Genomic DNA, 14,316 nt, shown 5'->3' with positions numbered 1-14,316 from the left:
AAACACAAATAGCTTATCTCAGATTTGAATTTTAATAGAGCGAATAATTGCAAAATTGTAATACACAAACATGGAGGTCCTCAACAATTTTTAAAAAGCATTGAGGTGTCTCAGGATCTGTTTGAGAAGTAGAAGTATCTTAAGGAGAAAGACAGCACACCCCTGTTTTTGTACAGCAGGCACTCAACAGTTAAATATAGTGATAAAGACACAAAAACCAATGCAATTAAGACTCTAAGGCAGGAAGTAAAAGTGTCAAGTAGTGGCCTCCACCTTTGCTGTCCAGGATGGCAGACACTAGCCACCAGGGACCTTTAAACACCGGAAAGAAACCCAGTGTCAACTGAGAACTGTAAACACCACTTATACATGAGAATCTAGGTGTTCAATATGAAGGAATACAAAGTATCTTAGGTAGTAATTTAAATTTTTTCATTGATTATCTAGAAATATTAATATTTTGTAGATATTAGGTTATTTGTGCTATTGATGCTAATTTCACCCATTTTTTTCCACTTTAAATGTGGCTGGGTCTAGGGAAATGGTTCAGTGGGTAAAGCATTTAAATGGATTTAGTTGAATTTGGATCTCGATGATTCATGGAAAGTCGGCTGTTATAGTAAGATAGGAGACAGGAGAATCCCCAGGAAGCTTTCCGACAGCCCAGGCTGCCTAACTCAGTGTCAACAGGAGGGCAAGGGCTGACACTGGACATTGTTCTCTGATCTCCACTTGCGATCTCTGGCATGCCAGCGTTCACACATCCTCTGCTCGCAGACCCATATCCACACACATATTGAAAGAGAGGGGGCAGGGAGGCTGAAGAGACAGGCAGAGATGAAAATAAAAACATGAGGGGGCTCAGAAAACCTAAGGAGTGTGTTCTGTTTCTCCAAGACAGTTTGGTCAAGAAGAGTAAAAGAAATTCAAAGTAAAAAATCTACTGTGGGTTTGGGGCCCTGTTGCCATCTTCACAAAGGCTAGGATTTCACTGTGAGTAACGCCTTAGATGCAGTGAGGGAAACGTCAGGAGAGAGTAATGACAGTGCCCAGACTTATCGAGTCACAGCCCCAGTTCCTGGGAGGGAGAAAAGTTTCCTGGGTAGGTTTCGGCTGAACTAATCTGAACTTTGGATGCTTTGTAGATTATGGCCATGTAGGCATGTAAGCAGCTGACTTATAGAAGCTGGAGCTCTCCAGCAGTTTATGGGTCACCCGAAGTAGGACTTCCTTCATGTGGGAACCTAGCAACAGACACGTTTAGAAGGTTTCCTGTGGTCAAGCAGTCAGGATAGGGCCTCCTGAGCTGTGAATGCGTAGTGATAAAGTTGACCACAATGCTGGTTGACTCTTGGTGGGGTCTGAATGACATCGTTGTCACCTGGAAGAGAAGGTCTAGGTGACACACCTGTGTGATGGCTGGTCATTGTAAGTATGATACAGGCTTTGCCTAGGTATACCACCCTAAACACATGTGTATCCAGACTGCTGATGCTTTCCACCAGTCTGATTTATTTTGTTAAACTCTTGTAGAAGTTTTTTCTTCCTGCTCAAGGCATTAATATCTAAGGGAATCCACTGAAAGTCCGGTGATCCCTGAGTGAAGACTGCTTTGTCCAGGGCTATGTCTCTAAGTAACTTTGCTCACCTGCCTGTCCTCAATGTCTCCAGAAAGTGAGATTTAGAACCAAAAGGAGCCAAGGCTCCACCCAGCTCTGTGATTCTAGAACAGGCCCATGTCATAAAGAGGGAGGCACACACACTCCAGGTACCAGGACAAGGCTACTTAGAGTAGGAGAAAGCTATCCGGAAAGGGCAGACACTGGGAACCTTCACAGGAGTTGGCCCAAACCTGAGTAAGGCTGTCCTCTCATAAGAGAGCAGACCCTGCTGGAGGTTGGTGTGTTGATCCTGGTTCCCTGGTCTCTCTTTCCAGAAAAAGTGGGGTTGTGTCTGAGGAAAACAGGGATTCTAGTCCTTCAGTGTGTACGCTTTACTCTGCACTCTTGGGCCATCTGCATTTATAAGAGTGGTTACTAGGGATGGGGGCGGTGCTCTGCAAAGGGGGATCCAGCTGCCTTTGTAAAGCGTTTCTAGAATAGAGTGGGTAGGAACTGACTAAAGTCCCAGGGACTCAAACACTGACGCACAGGAAAGCCTCAAGTGGGTGGAGAAATGCAAATCCCCTAGTGGCATGGCGTCAGCAGCTGTGGACCCTGAAGGCCGATTCTGACTTTGGACTTGAGCAGTGCCACTGCCTGGACGGAGAGAGAGCCAGGTAAGCAAGCCAGACAGCCCTCATCTGGGTGTGGCCTCTCCACAGGAGGAAACACTCAGGCAGGTAGCTTGGGGCTTCTTTCTACAATTGGTAATGTGTGGCTTCGTTTTAATAGACTGGGAAGGAAGGGTTGCCTATAAAAAGAAGGGTCCTACTCCTTACACTCAAAGCACTCAGAATAAAACAGCCTTCCAAAGATTTAAATGGAGATCTGGCTCCGGATCTTCCCTGAAGGAGGGAGAAGTCGAGGCATCACCTTGAAGCTGAGGGATGGGTTGGGGGCTGTGCTGCTGCGGGAGGTGTGTCAGCTAAGGGCTGGAAGACCGCCCTAATTCTCTTTAGCCAGCGGAGAGCTTTGATGTTTGGTCCGAAATTGGCATATGTGGGTTTCAGAGAAACAACACCCAGCTAGGGTAGCTGGTGATTGTGGCTTTGAGAAGTGTGAGTGATGGTACGTAGGGTAGGTCGTCCCTTTGCAAAGAGGTCAAAGAGTCAACAGCACTGCTGGCTCCCGGTAGATGGACCGCAATGCCTGGAGGGAGCAGGCAGGTATCCAGGTTTTAGATGGAAAGCTCTTGTCCTGAGCCCCTAGAATGTGAAAAGAGAGACACCCCACTGGAGGTCTGAACACCAAACAACAGCAACGACAACACCAAAACAAAACAACCCCCCCAATCCACTTAACTTAATTTCTTAAGGTTTTAGAAAAGTAATTTTAAAAGAAACTTATCAGATCTACCCTCATCCGCTACCCTCCGAATCTTCCCCTCTCTCCCTAGGGTATTTATTCCCTCTAAACTTTATGTGCGGGTTTGTTTGTTTCGAAGCCACGGGGTTCACCTAGTGCTGCCTGCACGTGCCTGGGTGATGACATAGGATTGGAGCATAGGTAGCTTTAGGGATGCAGACCCTGAAGAAAACTCACTCTCCCTCCCTCCAACCACCAATTGTCAATAGCTCCTCAGCCAGGGGTGGGACTTCCTGAGCTCCCAGTGAGGTCTGAAAGTTTTTCTCTTCAGGGCCTGCCAAGGGAGAAGAGGGTCCTTCTGCACCTTGCTTCAGCCTTGGTTTTCGAGAGTGACTTATCTGAGTGATTTAACTGTAAGATAAGCAAAATAGACCCGCATCAAATAATGAAAAAGATTTAACAATAGAAACAGCGAAAGTGGCCACACTGTCTTCAGCTCCTGCCCCCCTGATGCCAATCTTTGCTGCTGGTAGGAGAAGAGAATGCTCTCGTTCTGTCACCAGACCTGGGAAGTTTGTCAGAGCTCCACATTGCGGGCAAGAGTCACAATCCCTCTTTGGTGCTTGGTTGTTTGTAAAGCCTGAGGGGCTGGCTATTCAGGGGCCCACCAGGAGGCCCAAATAAGCTTCCTTAAACATTTACTGAGCACTCACAGCATACCTGCAAGAGCGAGCCTGAAGGGCTCCTGGACATAAAGTCAAGTTCAAGATAGCTTCTCTCCCTAGCTACATTTTCCTAAGTGAAACAACTTATTATTTTATTTATTGATTGATTTATATTTATTTATTTGGTATAGTTTATAACATTTAGTGGAAGCTCAAGGAAAAGGTGTTTTAAAACGTTCCCACTGAAATCTGAAAACTCAATTTCTTCTATAAGAAAAGGAAAATGTCATACCTCCAAGACGTATTGAAACATTGTGGTGAACGTTTTTCCCTTGACTTAGTATTACTAACCAAGAAGTCTGCATTCCAAAAGAGCAGAGACAATAACTTAGTAACTTCAGGGGAGTTAAGCCATAAGATTTTTCTATGCTAGAAAGTACACCTACAGCATCTATGCTGGCCAGAGTGGGAGAATATATTTTATACTAGAGGGACACACTGGTCTCTGTGTGTTTGTTATAAAAATGGGATAGTTTAATTCTACTTTAGTTAACCTGAGGGCTCAATCACTGTCAATCACTGTCAGATACAAGGTGACTTTGTATCTATAAAAGCTTCACCCAACCATGGATCACTAGAGAAAAATAAAAATGTATGTTGGTTTAGAAATATTTTGCACTGATCCGACTCAAATGTGGGAGTGCACGCGTGCAGTGCTTCAGGAAGCTGCCACAGAACTGAAATCTAGTCAGGTGCATAAAGCTGACTGTAGAGTCCCAACAAATATGAAATCCAAGACAGGTTTGAGCATTTTCATGAACGTGAAGCTCGGGGGTGGGGTGTGTGTGTGAATGAATAGGCCTCAGAAGGTACAGTCAGCGTGTGTGTGTGTGTGTGTGTGTGTGTGTGTGTGTGTGTGTGTGTGTGTACTTATTTATCTTCAGTCTGCTCAAGGAGGGAGGAATAGGAAAGCGTTTTGCTGACAGTACCGGTTCTGTGCTAACCAGAGTCTATATGGACAGCCGGGTAGGGTAGGGTAGGTGTTTTGGGAGGAGGGTGGGACTTCCTGGAGCAGTAGCCTAGAAGGTCATGGTAGGGCGAGGAAGGATGTGGTTGGGGCAGAGGAAGAAAGCTGTCCTGCACAAGGGATAACTTTGAAGAAAAGACCAAGAGGAATCACTGGAAGCTGTTTTAAATGCATTTCATACAATAAAAGTTGAATTTTTCTCCTTCCTTTGAGAAACTATAACAGTTGATTTTTTTCCCCCTCCAATTAATAGCTAACAACTGATTGAGGCCTGAGGCAAGACTCCCAGGGAGCAATATTTTAAAGCTCTTACTTTTACTCTTCTTTTCTAGCATGTCTCAGTGGAATCAAGTCCAACAATTAGAAATCAAGTTTTTGGAGCAAGTAGATCAGTTCTATGATGACAACTTTCCTATGGAAATCCGGCATCTGCTGGCCCAGTGGATTGAGACTCAAGACTGGTAGGCTCAAACATGTTCCCTAGAAAAGAGTGGACAGATGCTTTGTGTCCTTTTTGTGTACTAGTCATGTACTCTATGGTCTGTTTTTAACTAGTAGATGCATTTTTTAGGCTAACACACACACACACACACACACACACACACACACACAGAAGTTGGACTTGGCTTAGGACTAGCCCATCCCCAATGACACACTTCCTTCAATAAGGTGACACCTTCTCTGACAAGGCCACACCTCCCAATCCTTTCAGATATTGCTACTCCACAGTGAATAAACATATATGAGCTTATGGGGTGCACTTTTATTCAAACCAATGTTTTAGGCAAGTCCCAGAGAAACAAACAATTCCTTTATTATAGGCTCAAGGCAAGTAAATATTCTTTTTAGGAATCCTTTTCCACCTTCAGTGGGAAATATTTACTCAACACACCATGTCCCCCCACCCCTCAATTTATTTTCAACAAGCTCCTTCCCTGTTGCTGGCTGTCTCTACCTTTTTACAATTAGAGCAAAATGAGGCAAAAGGCGTGCTCAGTGTCTCCATACCAAGCTGTTGGACATGAGAAATAATCCAAACAGCTTCTATATGAGTGTGAAACCATCCAGTTAATAAACATTTTACAAAGCTCTATTCATTCCACATAATTAAATCCCCCCTTTTCCTTCAGTCATCCTTCTTATTGTGTAAGGATATAGATCACAGGGTTTTTAATCACTTTTAACTGCACAATTCAGTGGAACTGACTGATTTGCATGTTCTGCTGTTATCATCCCACCCCTCTGCACAACATGATCTTCTCAGTCAGAAATTCTGGCCCATTAAACAGTAACCCTGGCCCTCAAAACTCAGTTCCAATCTCTCTCTCTCTCTCTCTCTCTCTCTCTCTCAATGAATTGAGTGAAGGAGGTTTTTTATATGAAGGGATCATGTATGTTTTATTTTGTGACTTAGTTACAGCATATACCAGCATTTTATTCAAATCTGAAGCTGAATATTATTACATTGTATGGATCATTTACTTACTGACATATTTCAGTTATTCTACCTCTACCTTTAGATCATTGCCAATAAAGTTGCTATGAGGGACCAGATGCCAATATCTGGTCTAATCCATGTTTCCGCCAACTACAGAGCTGTTGGCTAACAATTGCGTGCAGTATGAGTCACTGCTACACTTTTCACCGGGCGTGTCACTCATCAGAAATACATAAAGGCCTCAGTTTCTTACTGTTCTTGCCAAGGTTTAGTTTCTGATTTTTATTTTGATTTTTTTTTAAAAGAATAGCCATCCCAATGGGGATGAAATACTATTTTATTGTAGTTTTAATTTCTAAAACCCTAATGATGTTGAACAGCTTTTCATGTATTTAATTTAACTTTTATTATAACATCTAAATGCTTATCACTGTGGAATAAAACTGACATTTAAAATGCATATGGTAAAGAAGTAAATGTTGTATTAACTGTTTCTTATTAAGTAGTAACACCTGGGCATTTTATTTATTTTAGGGAAGTAGCTTCTAACAATGAAACTATGGCAACAATTCTCCTTCAAAACTTATTAATACAATTGGATGAACAGTTAGGTCGGGTTTCCAAAGAGAAAAACCTGCTATTGATTCACAATCTAAAGAGAATTAGGAAAGTTCTTCAGGTAAGAATGCATTCTACTTTTTAAAGAAATGGATGTACAAGTCTTAAATTTGGGCGAAAAATTGATTATGTGCCCTTAAATGACTTTCGAAACAGATTGAAAGGTAAAATTTTTGTTTCTTCATTTAATTTTTTTCTACTCAGTTTTTATTACTATGTTTATTCAAAAAAATTTTCAGTCTAAGAGTCTATGGAAGTGAGAAGGGGTGTGGGTGTATGTGTGTGTGTGTGTGTGTGTGTGTGTGTGCGCGCGCGCGTGTGCACGTGCATGCATGTGTATGTAACTCATCTAGCTTATATCTCAATTATTACCAAGTTCAATATTATAGAAATACATATAAAAGACCAGCTGTCCATGTCTGTCCTCTGAGACCTTTCCACGTCTCTGTCTTCTTATTCATTAAGTAGAAACATCATGGGTGTATGCTATAATTGATTAAAAAACGTTGACACACTATTATTCACTTAAAGTGCAAGATGAAGATGAACTAAGTATAATCCTATAGATTTTAGGCAATGCATTGTGTCAGGCGTCTAGCGTCACAGCACTATACACAGGGCACCCACAGTGGAGAAATTGCCTATGCTTCAGCTATTTCCCCTCCCGCTCTTCACACTGAGCACTTGGAAGTAGAGGCCATTGCCTCTCTGAAGTTTGTCTTCTTTCTGATGTTTTACAGTTAGAAACAGACAGTTTATGACTTTTTAAGCAACTGGTGTCTTCCACTCAGCACCAAGCACTGAAACTCTTTGTTTTCATGGTGTGATAGCTTTATCGTTAATCACTAAATAATATTCCAATGTATTTCTTTTATTCATTCTAAATAAAGCTACTGTTGGGGGATACATATGGGTTTTTCAGAGGTCTCAGTTTTCACTTCATTTGAGTCATTACCCAAAACCGTGATTTCTATGTTGCTATTCTGGGACTTTGTCTTTTCTTATTTCACTTTCTCTCTTTCTCCCTCAGATAAAATGATGTATGTTCATAATAAAAATGGGAACAATGCAAAAAATAAAAGAAAGCTAGAAACAATTCAAAACCTAGTTCTTACACGTAACCATGCTTATATCTGATGAGCATCAATCTAAACATTTACCTATATGTGTGCATGTGTGTGTGTGTATGTGTATAGATATATATGTATATCTGCAGATAGTGCAATAGAGTAAATTGCAACTACCACCTGTAACAATTCTCACTCCCATATGCCATATGCAGAAGGAGAGACTCCACTTCTCTCTCTCTCTCTCTTTCTCTCTCTCTCTCTCTCTCTCTCTCTCACACACACACACACACACACACACACACTCATACACACACCACAAACTACCCACTGTATCTCCCTTCTCTTCATTTTCTCTCCTCCCTTTTTTTTCTTGAGACAGGGCTTCTATGTGCAGCTCACACTGTCACCAGATTGATCTCAAACTCAGAGATCCTCCTGCCTGTGCCTCCAAAGTTCTGAGGTTACAGGCATGTGACGCCAAGTCCAGCCTGTAATTTCTACATCTGATTATTTCTTGTCTGAAAAATATAATCTCCATTAAGGGAAGGACTCTGTTCCTTTACTCTTATAGTCTAATGCCTACATGGTGTGTAGGCACATGACAGGTGCTAATTATAATAAAGAAATATCAATCTAGAATTACTTGGAGTAAAGGTAGAGTGGTATATGTGTTCCTGAAAACAAAATTTTTATTTGTATTGATGGAATACTAAAAATTGTTTATCAAATAAGTATTCTCCCTCACCTCTAGAAAGATTCTTTCTAAAGAAATATCACTCAAGGTAATGAAGTTATGAAAAACATAAAATGGTGGACTATGTGTACTGTCTCTTGAATGACAGACAAAATTACCTGTTGACTTAAGATATTAAATGTGAGAAAACCTGTCACTTCACTTTGTTTGTGTTTGTTACTTTCTCATTTTGCTGTCACACTGTTATCTGTATTTCTTTAACTTTATATTTAATTGGATTTGGTGCAAACAAGAACTTTTTACTATTGGTTCTTCATTCATAAAGTTTTACATTTTAATTTCTTCATAATTGCTTAGATTTTGTCAAGTAGTTTTGTTTCAAAGAGGACTAAATCATTATATATAATATCTGAGAACTTTTATGCCTAAGAATGTCTGACGGCTTAATTCTTAAAAATATTTATTTATTCATTGTGTATATGTGTATGTTTGTGGATTCATTCTCTCTTTCTACCACATAAGTTTCAGGAATTATAGTGAAATTGCCAAACTTGGCTATAGTGCCTTTACTCTTTGAACCATCTCTTCAGCCCCAAGTCTGGCACTTTAAGAGACACTGTGGCTGGATATAAAAATCTCAGATTGTTTTCTGGAGACATTGCTCTACAGAAGCTGAGGAAATGCTAGGTGAATCGGAGATGTTTGTTATAGTTAGGAGTAACTATGATGCTGCTTTATGACTAGGCTTATGTAGTCACCGACCCTTCAAAAAAGATGCAGGGCACAATAATAGTTTAACCTGACAGAAACCTGACAACATGATACCCACTGAGCCATCAGCACTGCTTATGACAAAAATTCAAAGAGAAAAAATGTTCTTTAACAAATCTGCATAATAAACTGACTTTTAATGTGTAATGGTTTCCTGAGTTGGTTACATTACAATTTTTTCTAGACTATCTGGAAAAGGTATGAAGCTGAATGTGCCAAGCTCATTGGTACAGTGTGTCATTCCAATTTTAGTATATGTGCTGCCGAAGCGAGCACAGGTACAGTGTGAATATTCAAATGATACCATGCAATTTGGCATCTGTCTGCTCTTCCTAATACAAAATGCCATGGAGAGATCTCTAGAGCTTTGTAGACATTTAATTCCTCTGAAAACTCCTATATTTCCCCGTACCTCCAATCTCTCGTCTCCTCTCCCAGAGGATGATATAAAATGAGTATTTACTGATCTCTTCCATCTTGTGGCAGTTTAAACTTGTATATTTCCATCCTTAAAGAATTTAGAGTAGGTTTGTGAACTGCTGAAAGTCACATAAATGTGATACACTATATTTACATTTCAACAATTTTCATAGTTCTCAAGATTCATCAGCATCAACCTTGACTGCAATATTTTCACTTTTATTGCTATACTGTATTTCTATGTATGGATATATAAAAATCTATCCAATAGTTGGTGGACACCTGGGTTATTTATCATTTTCCTTTTCTGCTTTGAATATTGTTGCTCTGAACCTCTTCATGTGTTCTTTGTAAGAACATGGTACATTGTAAGAAATTCTCTATAATACATATCTACTGGTAGAATTTCTGAACTGTGGAGTTTGTAGGTCTTTAACTACACTGAATATCGGTGGTTTATGCCAGCTTACCTTGTGTCCTTTTCCTAGCTCATTCATGTGTTTCCTTTTCAGTGTTTTTCTTTCTCATAAGTGCATTTAAATTCACACATTTTAACAGATACTTTTTGTATACCTAATTTTTTATGGGTATGGGTATTTTGCCTGCATGCATACACATGCGTGCCAAGCCATGTGAATGTCAGCCCCTAGAACTGAAGTCACACACAGTTGTGAGCTTCTACGCAGGGTCTGAGGATTAAGCTTGGGTCCTCGAGAGGAGCCGGAACCACCTCCAACCATTGAGCAACTTCTCTAGCCCATACTTCAACTTGTAATGCTTTCACTGCAGGTAAATAATCCACAATTCTATCCTTGAAAATTTCTCCTTAGATAAACTTAAAAATATCCCCGCTACATACAAATACTGTAAAACAAAGCATAAATAAATACACCCCAAAATTAGAAGAGAATTATAGAATAATATTTAAGAAAAAGCTATAAAACTACTTTAAGTGGCAATGGGCAAGATGATTTCCATACACTCCAAGTAAGAGCTGCCAGGCATAATAAAACAAAAGAGTCACAACAAACACAGGATAAAATAAAATGCATGACACTAGAGCAAACAATATGAACACATATATGAAAAACAAAACCAAAAGAAACGAGGTTGAAAGCTAAATAGAAAGCTATAAGAAGTGAAAACTTACAAATTTCTTTATAAAACTTAGAATTTTACCTAAACTCCTTCAGAATTAAAATGCTTCATAGAAGCTTATTTGGCCATCAACTATTTGAATACTGGTCGTTTACCTGGCCACATTTTAAATACTAGCAATTCAACAAGGGGAAGTCATGATCTTGCAGCTTAAATAGTTCAACTTCCTGTGTTTTGGTTTTTAGTTTAGATGAAATTTTATGAGTACTCAGGTCTGAGAGAGATGGCGGGGGTTGGGGTGAGGGTGTTTGGCAGGCACTGGCTTCTGGTGTGGTGATAGAATCTTTTTTTCCCCCTGTCAATCACAAAGCCCTGTTGTGAGTTTTGGTGTTACTTTTGTGGTTAGTAATCCCACCACCTGCAGAGAACTTTTCACAGACCATAGTTAGTGTAGACCATAGTCTACAGTGGGAGGGTGAAACTCGGTGGGTGAGGTGACATGAAGAAGTGTAACCTTTAGCACACTTGCCTACATTCTGCCTCACCATGGTGCTGTGTTGGAGAGCACCTGAGTGTGCTTAAATAAAAATGTGCTCTTAGTTCTGTTGACATAAGCAGTGCCAGGAAGAAAACAACAAAATGAATCGAGACATATTGCTTAGCATACTCATGCCCTCTGAACTCATCAGATCTTATCCTCTAACCCACTGCTTTCTCAGTTCACTCCTCTTCCTTCCCCTCTGTGGACACACACACACACACACACACACACACACACACACACACACACACACACACACACACACAAACTCAATGCATACATCTAAAAATGGCCAAATCTTGATGATTTAATACTTGGAACCATAACAATCTTTTCTTTTCCTAGATCCTGAATGTAACAATTCATGGCAGAGTTTAGGGCTTGATTCTCTTTGGAATAGGTACTTTGTGCATAGTATAGAACCTGGATATTTTTTTTTGCTTTTATGTGGTGTGTATGTTGTAGTGTATAGTTGTGTGTGCATACATGCAAATACAGAGGCAAGAGTAAGATGGTAGATGTCCTCTTCTATTTGCTCTCTATCTCCTCCTTCTGATGTGGGGTCTCTTACCTTTTCACCTGTACTAACTGGCTCCTGGGATCTGCTTACCTCTGTGACCCCCAGTGTTGGAGTCACAGGCACATACAGCCATACCCATTGTTATTTCGGTGCTGAGGATTTGAACTCAGATCCTGATGACCCGACCATAGCCTAAACAGTGTGCCACCTCCTTAACTCCTGTGAGTCTTGAATATTCTTCAGTTATTTCTTTCCATAGTCATCTGATTGCCTGAATATCCTGTACTTGCCAGTCACTATGTGGTCCTCCAAGTACAGGTCATAGTGAATTATAAATTGGTATAGGTGGGAATAGAGAGATGGCTCAGCATTTAAGAGCACTGGTTGCTCTTCCAGTCCTGAGTTCAATTTCTAGCAACCACATGGTGGCTCATGACCATCTGTAATGGGATCTGACGCCCTCTTCTGGCATGCAGCTCTATATGCAGACAGTACTCATACACATAAAATAAAGAAATAAGTTACATAGGTAGCTATAATGACTAATATTAACTTGTTAGGATCTATAATCGCCTAAGGGAATATCTTTCATGGAGTTTACAGAGTTAATATTTAATTAGGAGAACTCTCTCAAAATGTGGTCAGAGCCATCCCTGGTCTGGGATCACAGACTGAACACAGAGGGCAAATCAAAGCTGAGTGCTCACCCTGATTTCTCTGCTTCGCTATGGTGCGTCTGATGTGACCAGCGGCTTCATGCTCTTGCTGTCATGCTTTCCCCACTGTGATGGACCGTATCCTCAAACTGTAAGCCACAACAAATGCTTCCTTAAGTTGCTTTCCTGTTGGTATTTAAAGAACGAGACCCCTATATATGCTGTTAGTGCCATGAAACTGCCTGTTTCTTGCCATCTAACCTGGATATCTGAGTGAATAGACACGGTAGGGAAACTATGCATTCATGGTGAAACTAAAACAACCCACCTGCCTTTTGTAACTTGTTCTCTACTGTCAGGATGTATGTTGGAATTCTGCATCCCATTGGCTTTCTGTAGCTGAGCACATTGTCACTAGCCTGGTTGCTTGCATTAGTTCTCGCATTCCTTGTCAGGAGATATAGGTAATGAGAGGGATTTCCATGGCAACAACCTAATTTTAGCAAAGCAGGCATAGATGGGGGAAGCCTATTTGGACATTATTCTAAGTCAGCAAGAAGGAAATGGGGACGAGTCAGTGGGGATGTAGACTGCTCACTGGAATTGTGAGATAATTTGGTAAAAGGAATAAGTACGTAGATGCAAAATGTGAGCGAATTAAAAATAAGACAATTTAGTCACTTAATTTGGGTTATTTCACATGTAATAATACATCTTAATTAGTTTGGAGAAGGGGGTGAGATAAGATGAGTGAGATACATCCTGAGATGCCGAAACTCATACAAAGGACTTGGGACTACAGTGTCTACATTGTCTATATGCTTAATGGCACAAGACCCAGCTGCCAGCATACATTGATCTTCCCATTTCCAGCTCTTAGCACACAGCCCAGTGTGTAAGGGGCTCTGTGGCTCATGTAATAATGAGAAATGGAGCTGACATTGAAAACATGGCCGTTGCCTTACTGCAATAAATATCCTTTGACTAGCAGATCAAATGTCATGTCATCTCAAATGCAGTTCAGAGTCCACAAAAGCAGTTCAGATTGTGCACTTTGGCCTCCTGATGTCATCAGGTTCTGAGGATGGGGGAACTAGTTTTGGAAGGAGCGTTTAGAACAAATGATGTGAGAGAGACAGTTTGATGTGGTAGCCAGAAGCAGGAAAGGTTGGGGAAACCTTTCCCAGGAAGAAAGCTAAGAGAAAAAAAGAAAAACAATATCCCAAACAAAAAAGTCCTGAAGTGGGAGGGAGCCACAGGCAAACACCCTAGAGTTTCACAGAAGAGGCACTACTAGTCTAATGGAACCAATTTCCAGTCTCCAGGAGCTAAGTGAAGCGCAGACTCTTTGTAATAAAGAATCATAGGGTCTGAAGTTCTTCAGGTGCCAGAACAGAAAAAAAAGCGACCAACAGATGGAGACTCACTTAGAAACTGGGCATGAGACGTCTATCTCTTTCCCTTCTCCACTTTGCTTTCATGGAACCTCTGTGCACTCAACCAAAAGAAATGTTAATGCGATGCTCTGGGGGCCAAGTGCGCCACTTTAAAAAGCTCTGTACTAGTGTATGATATGCATATAATAGAGTGCTCGGATCCCCGTGCACAGCTCAGCATGACCACCAGAAATGTTTCCCTCTGTCACCTCTGCTATGAATTAAACCATGTTCTCCATATAGTACATGGAGGACTTATTAGTGAAGGCAAGAATGCATTGCCTTTTATAGTTTTCTTCATATAATTACATGTCTAGTATTTTGGAAGCTATTACTTTCTCATATCTATAATGCCTTTATTTTTATAATCTTTTTATTATTTAAGAATTGAAAACA

At 40.7% G+C, this 14,316-nt stretch overlaps 1 protein-coding gene across 1 annotated transcript in view; it reads left to right on the top strand.

The window, feature by feature from the left end:
- The first annotated feature begins 1,806 nt into the window (after positions 1–1,806).
- Positions 1,807–14,316, top strand: part of Stat4 (signal transducer and activator of transcription 4) — a 108,839-nt gene continuing 96,329 nt past the window's right edge. Inside the window, 3 exon segments of the mRNA NM_001012226.1 lie at positions 1,807–2,278; positions 4,991–5,119; positions 6,631–6,775. Of these exon segments, the coding sequence (NP_001012226.1) occupies positions 4,992–5,119; positions 6,631–6,775 (273 nt within the window). The 5' untranslated portion in view covers positions 1,807–2,278; position 4,991.

Source organism: Rattus norvegicus, chromosome 9 (genome assembly GCF_021556685.1).
Source record: "Rattus norvegicus strain SHRSP/BbbUtx chromosome 9, alternate assembly SHRSP_T2T, whole genome shotgun sequence".
Taxonomy (NCBI): domain Eukaryota; kingdom Metazoa; phylum Chordata; class Mammalia; order Rodentia; family Muridae; genus Rattus; species Rattus norvegicus.
The sequence above is the reverse complement of the archived record's forward strand: the minus strand, read 5'-3'. Positions and strand labels throughout refer to the sequence as shown.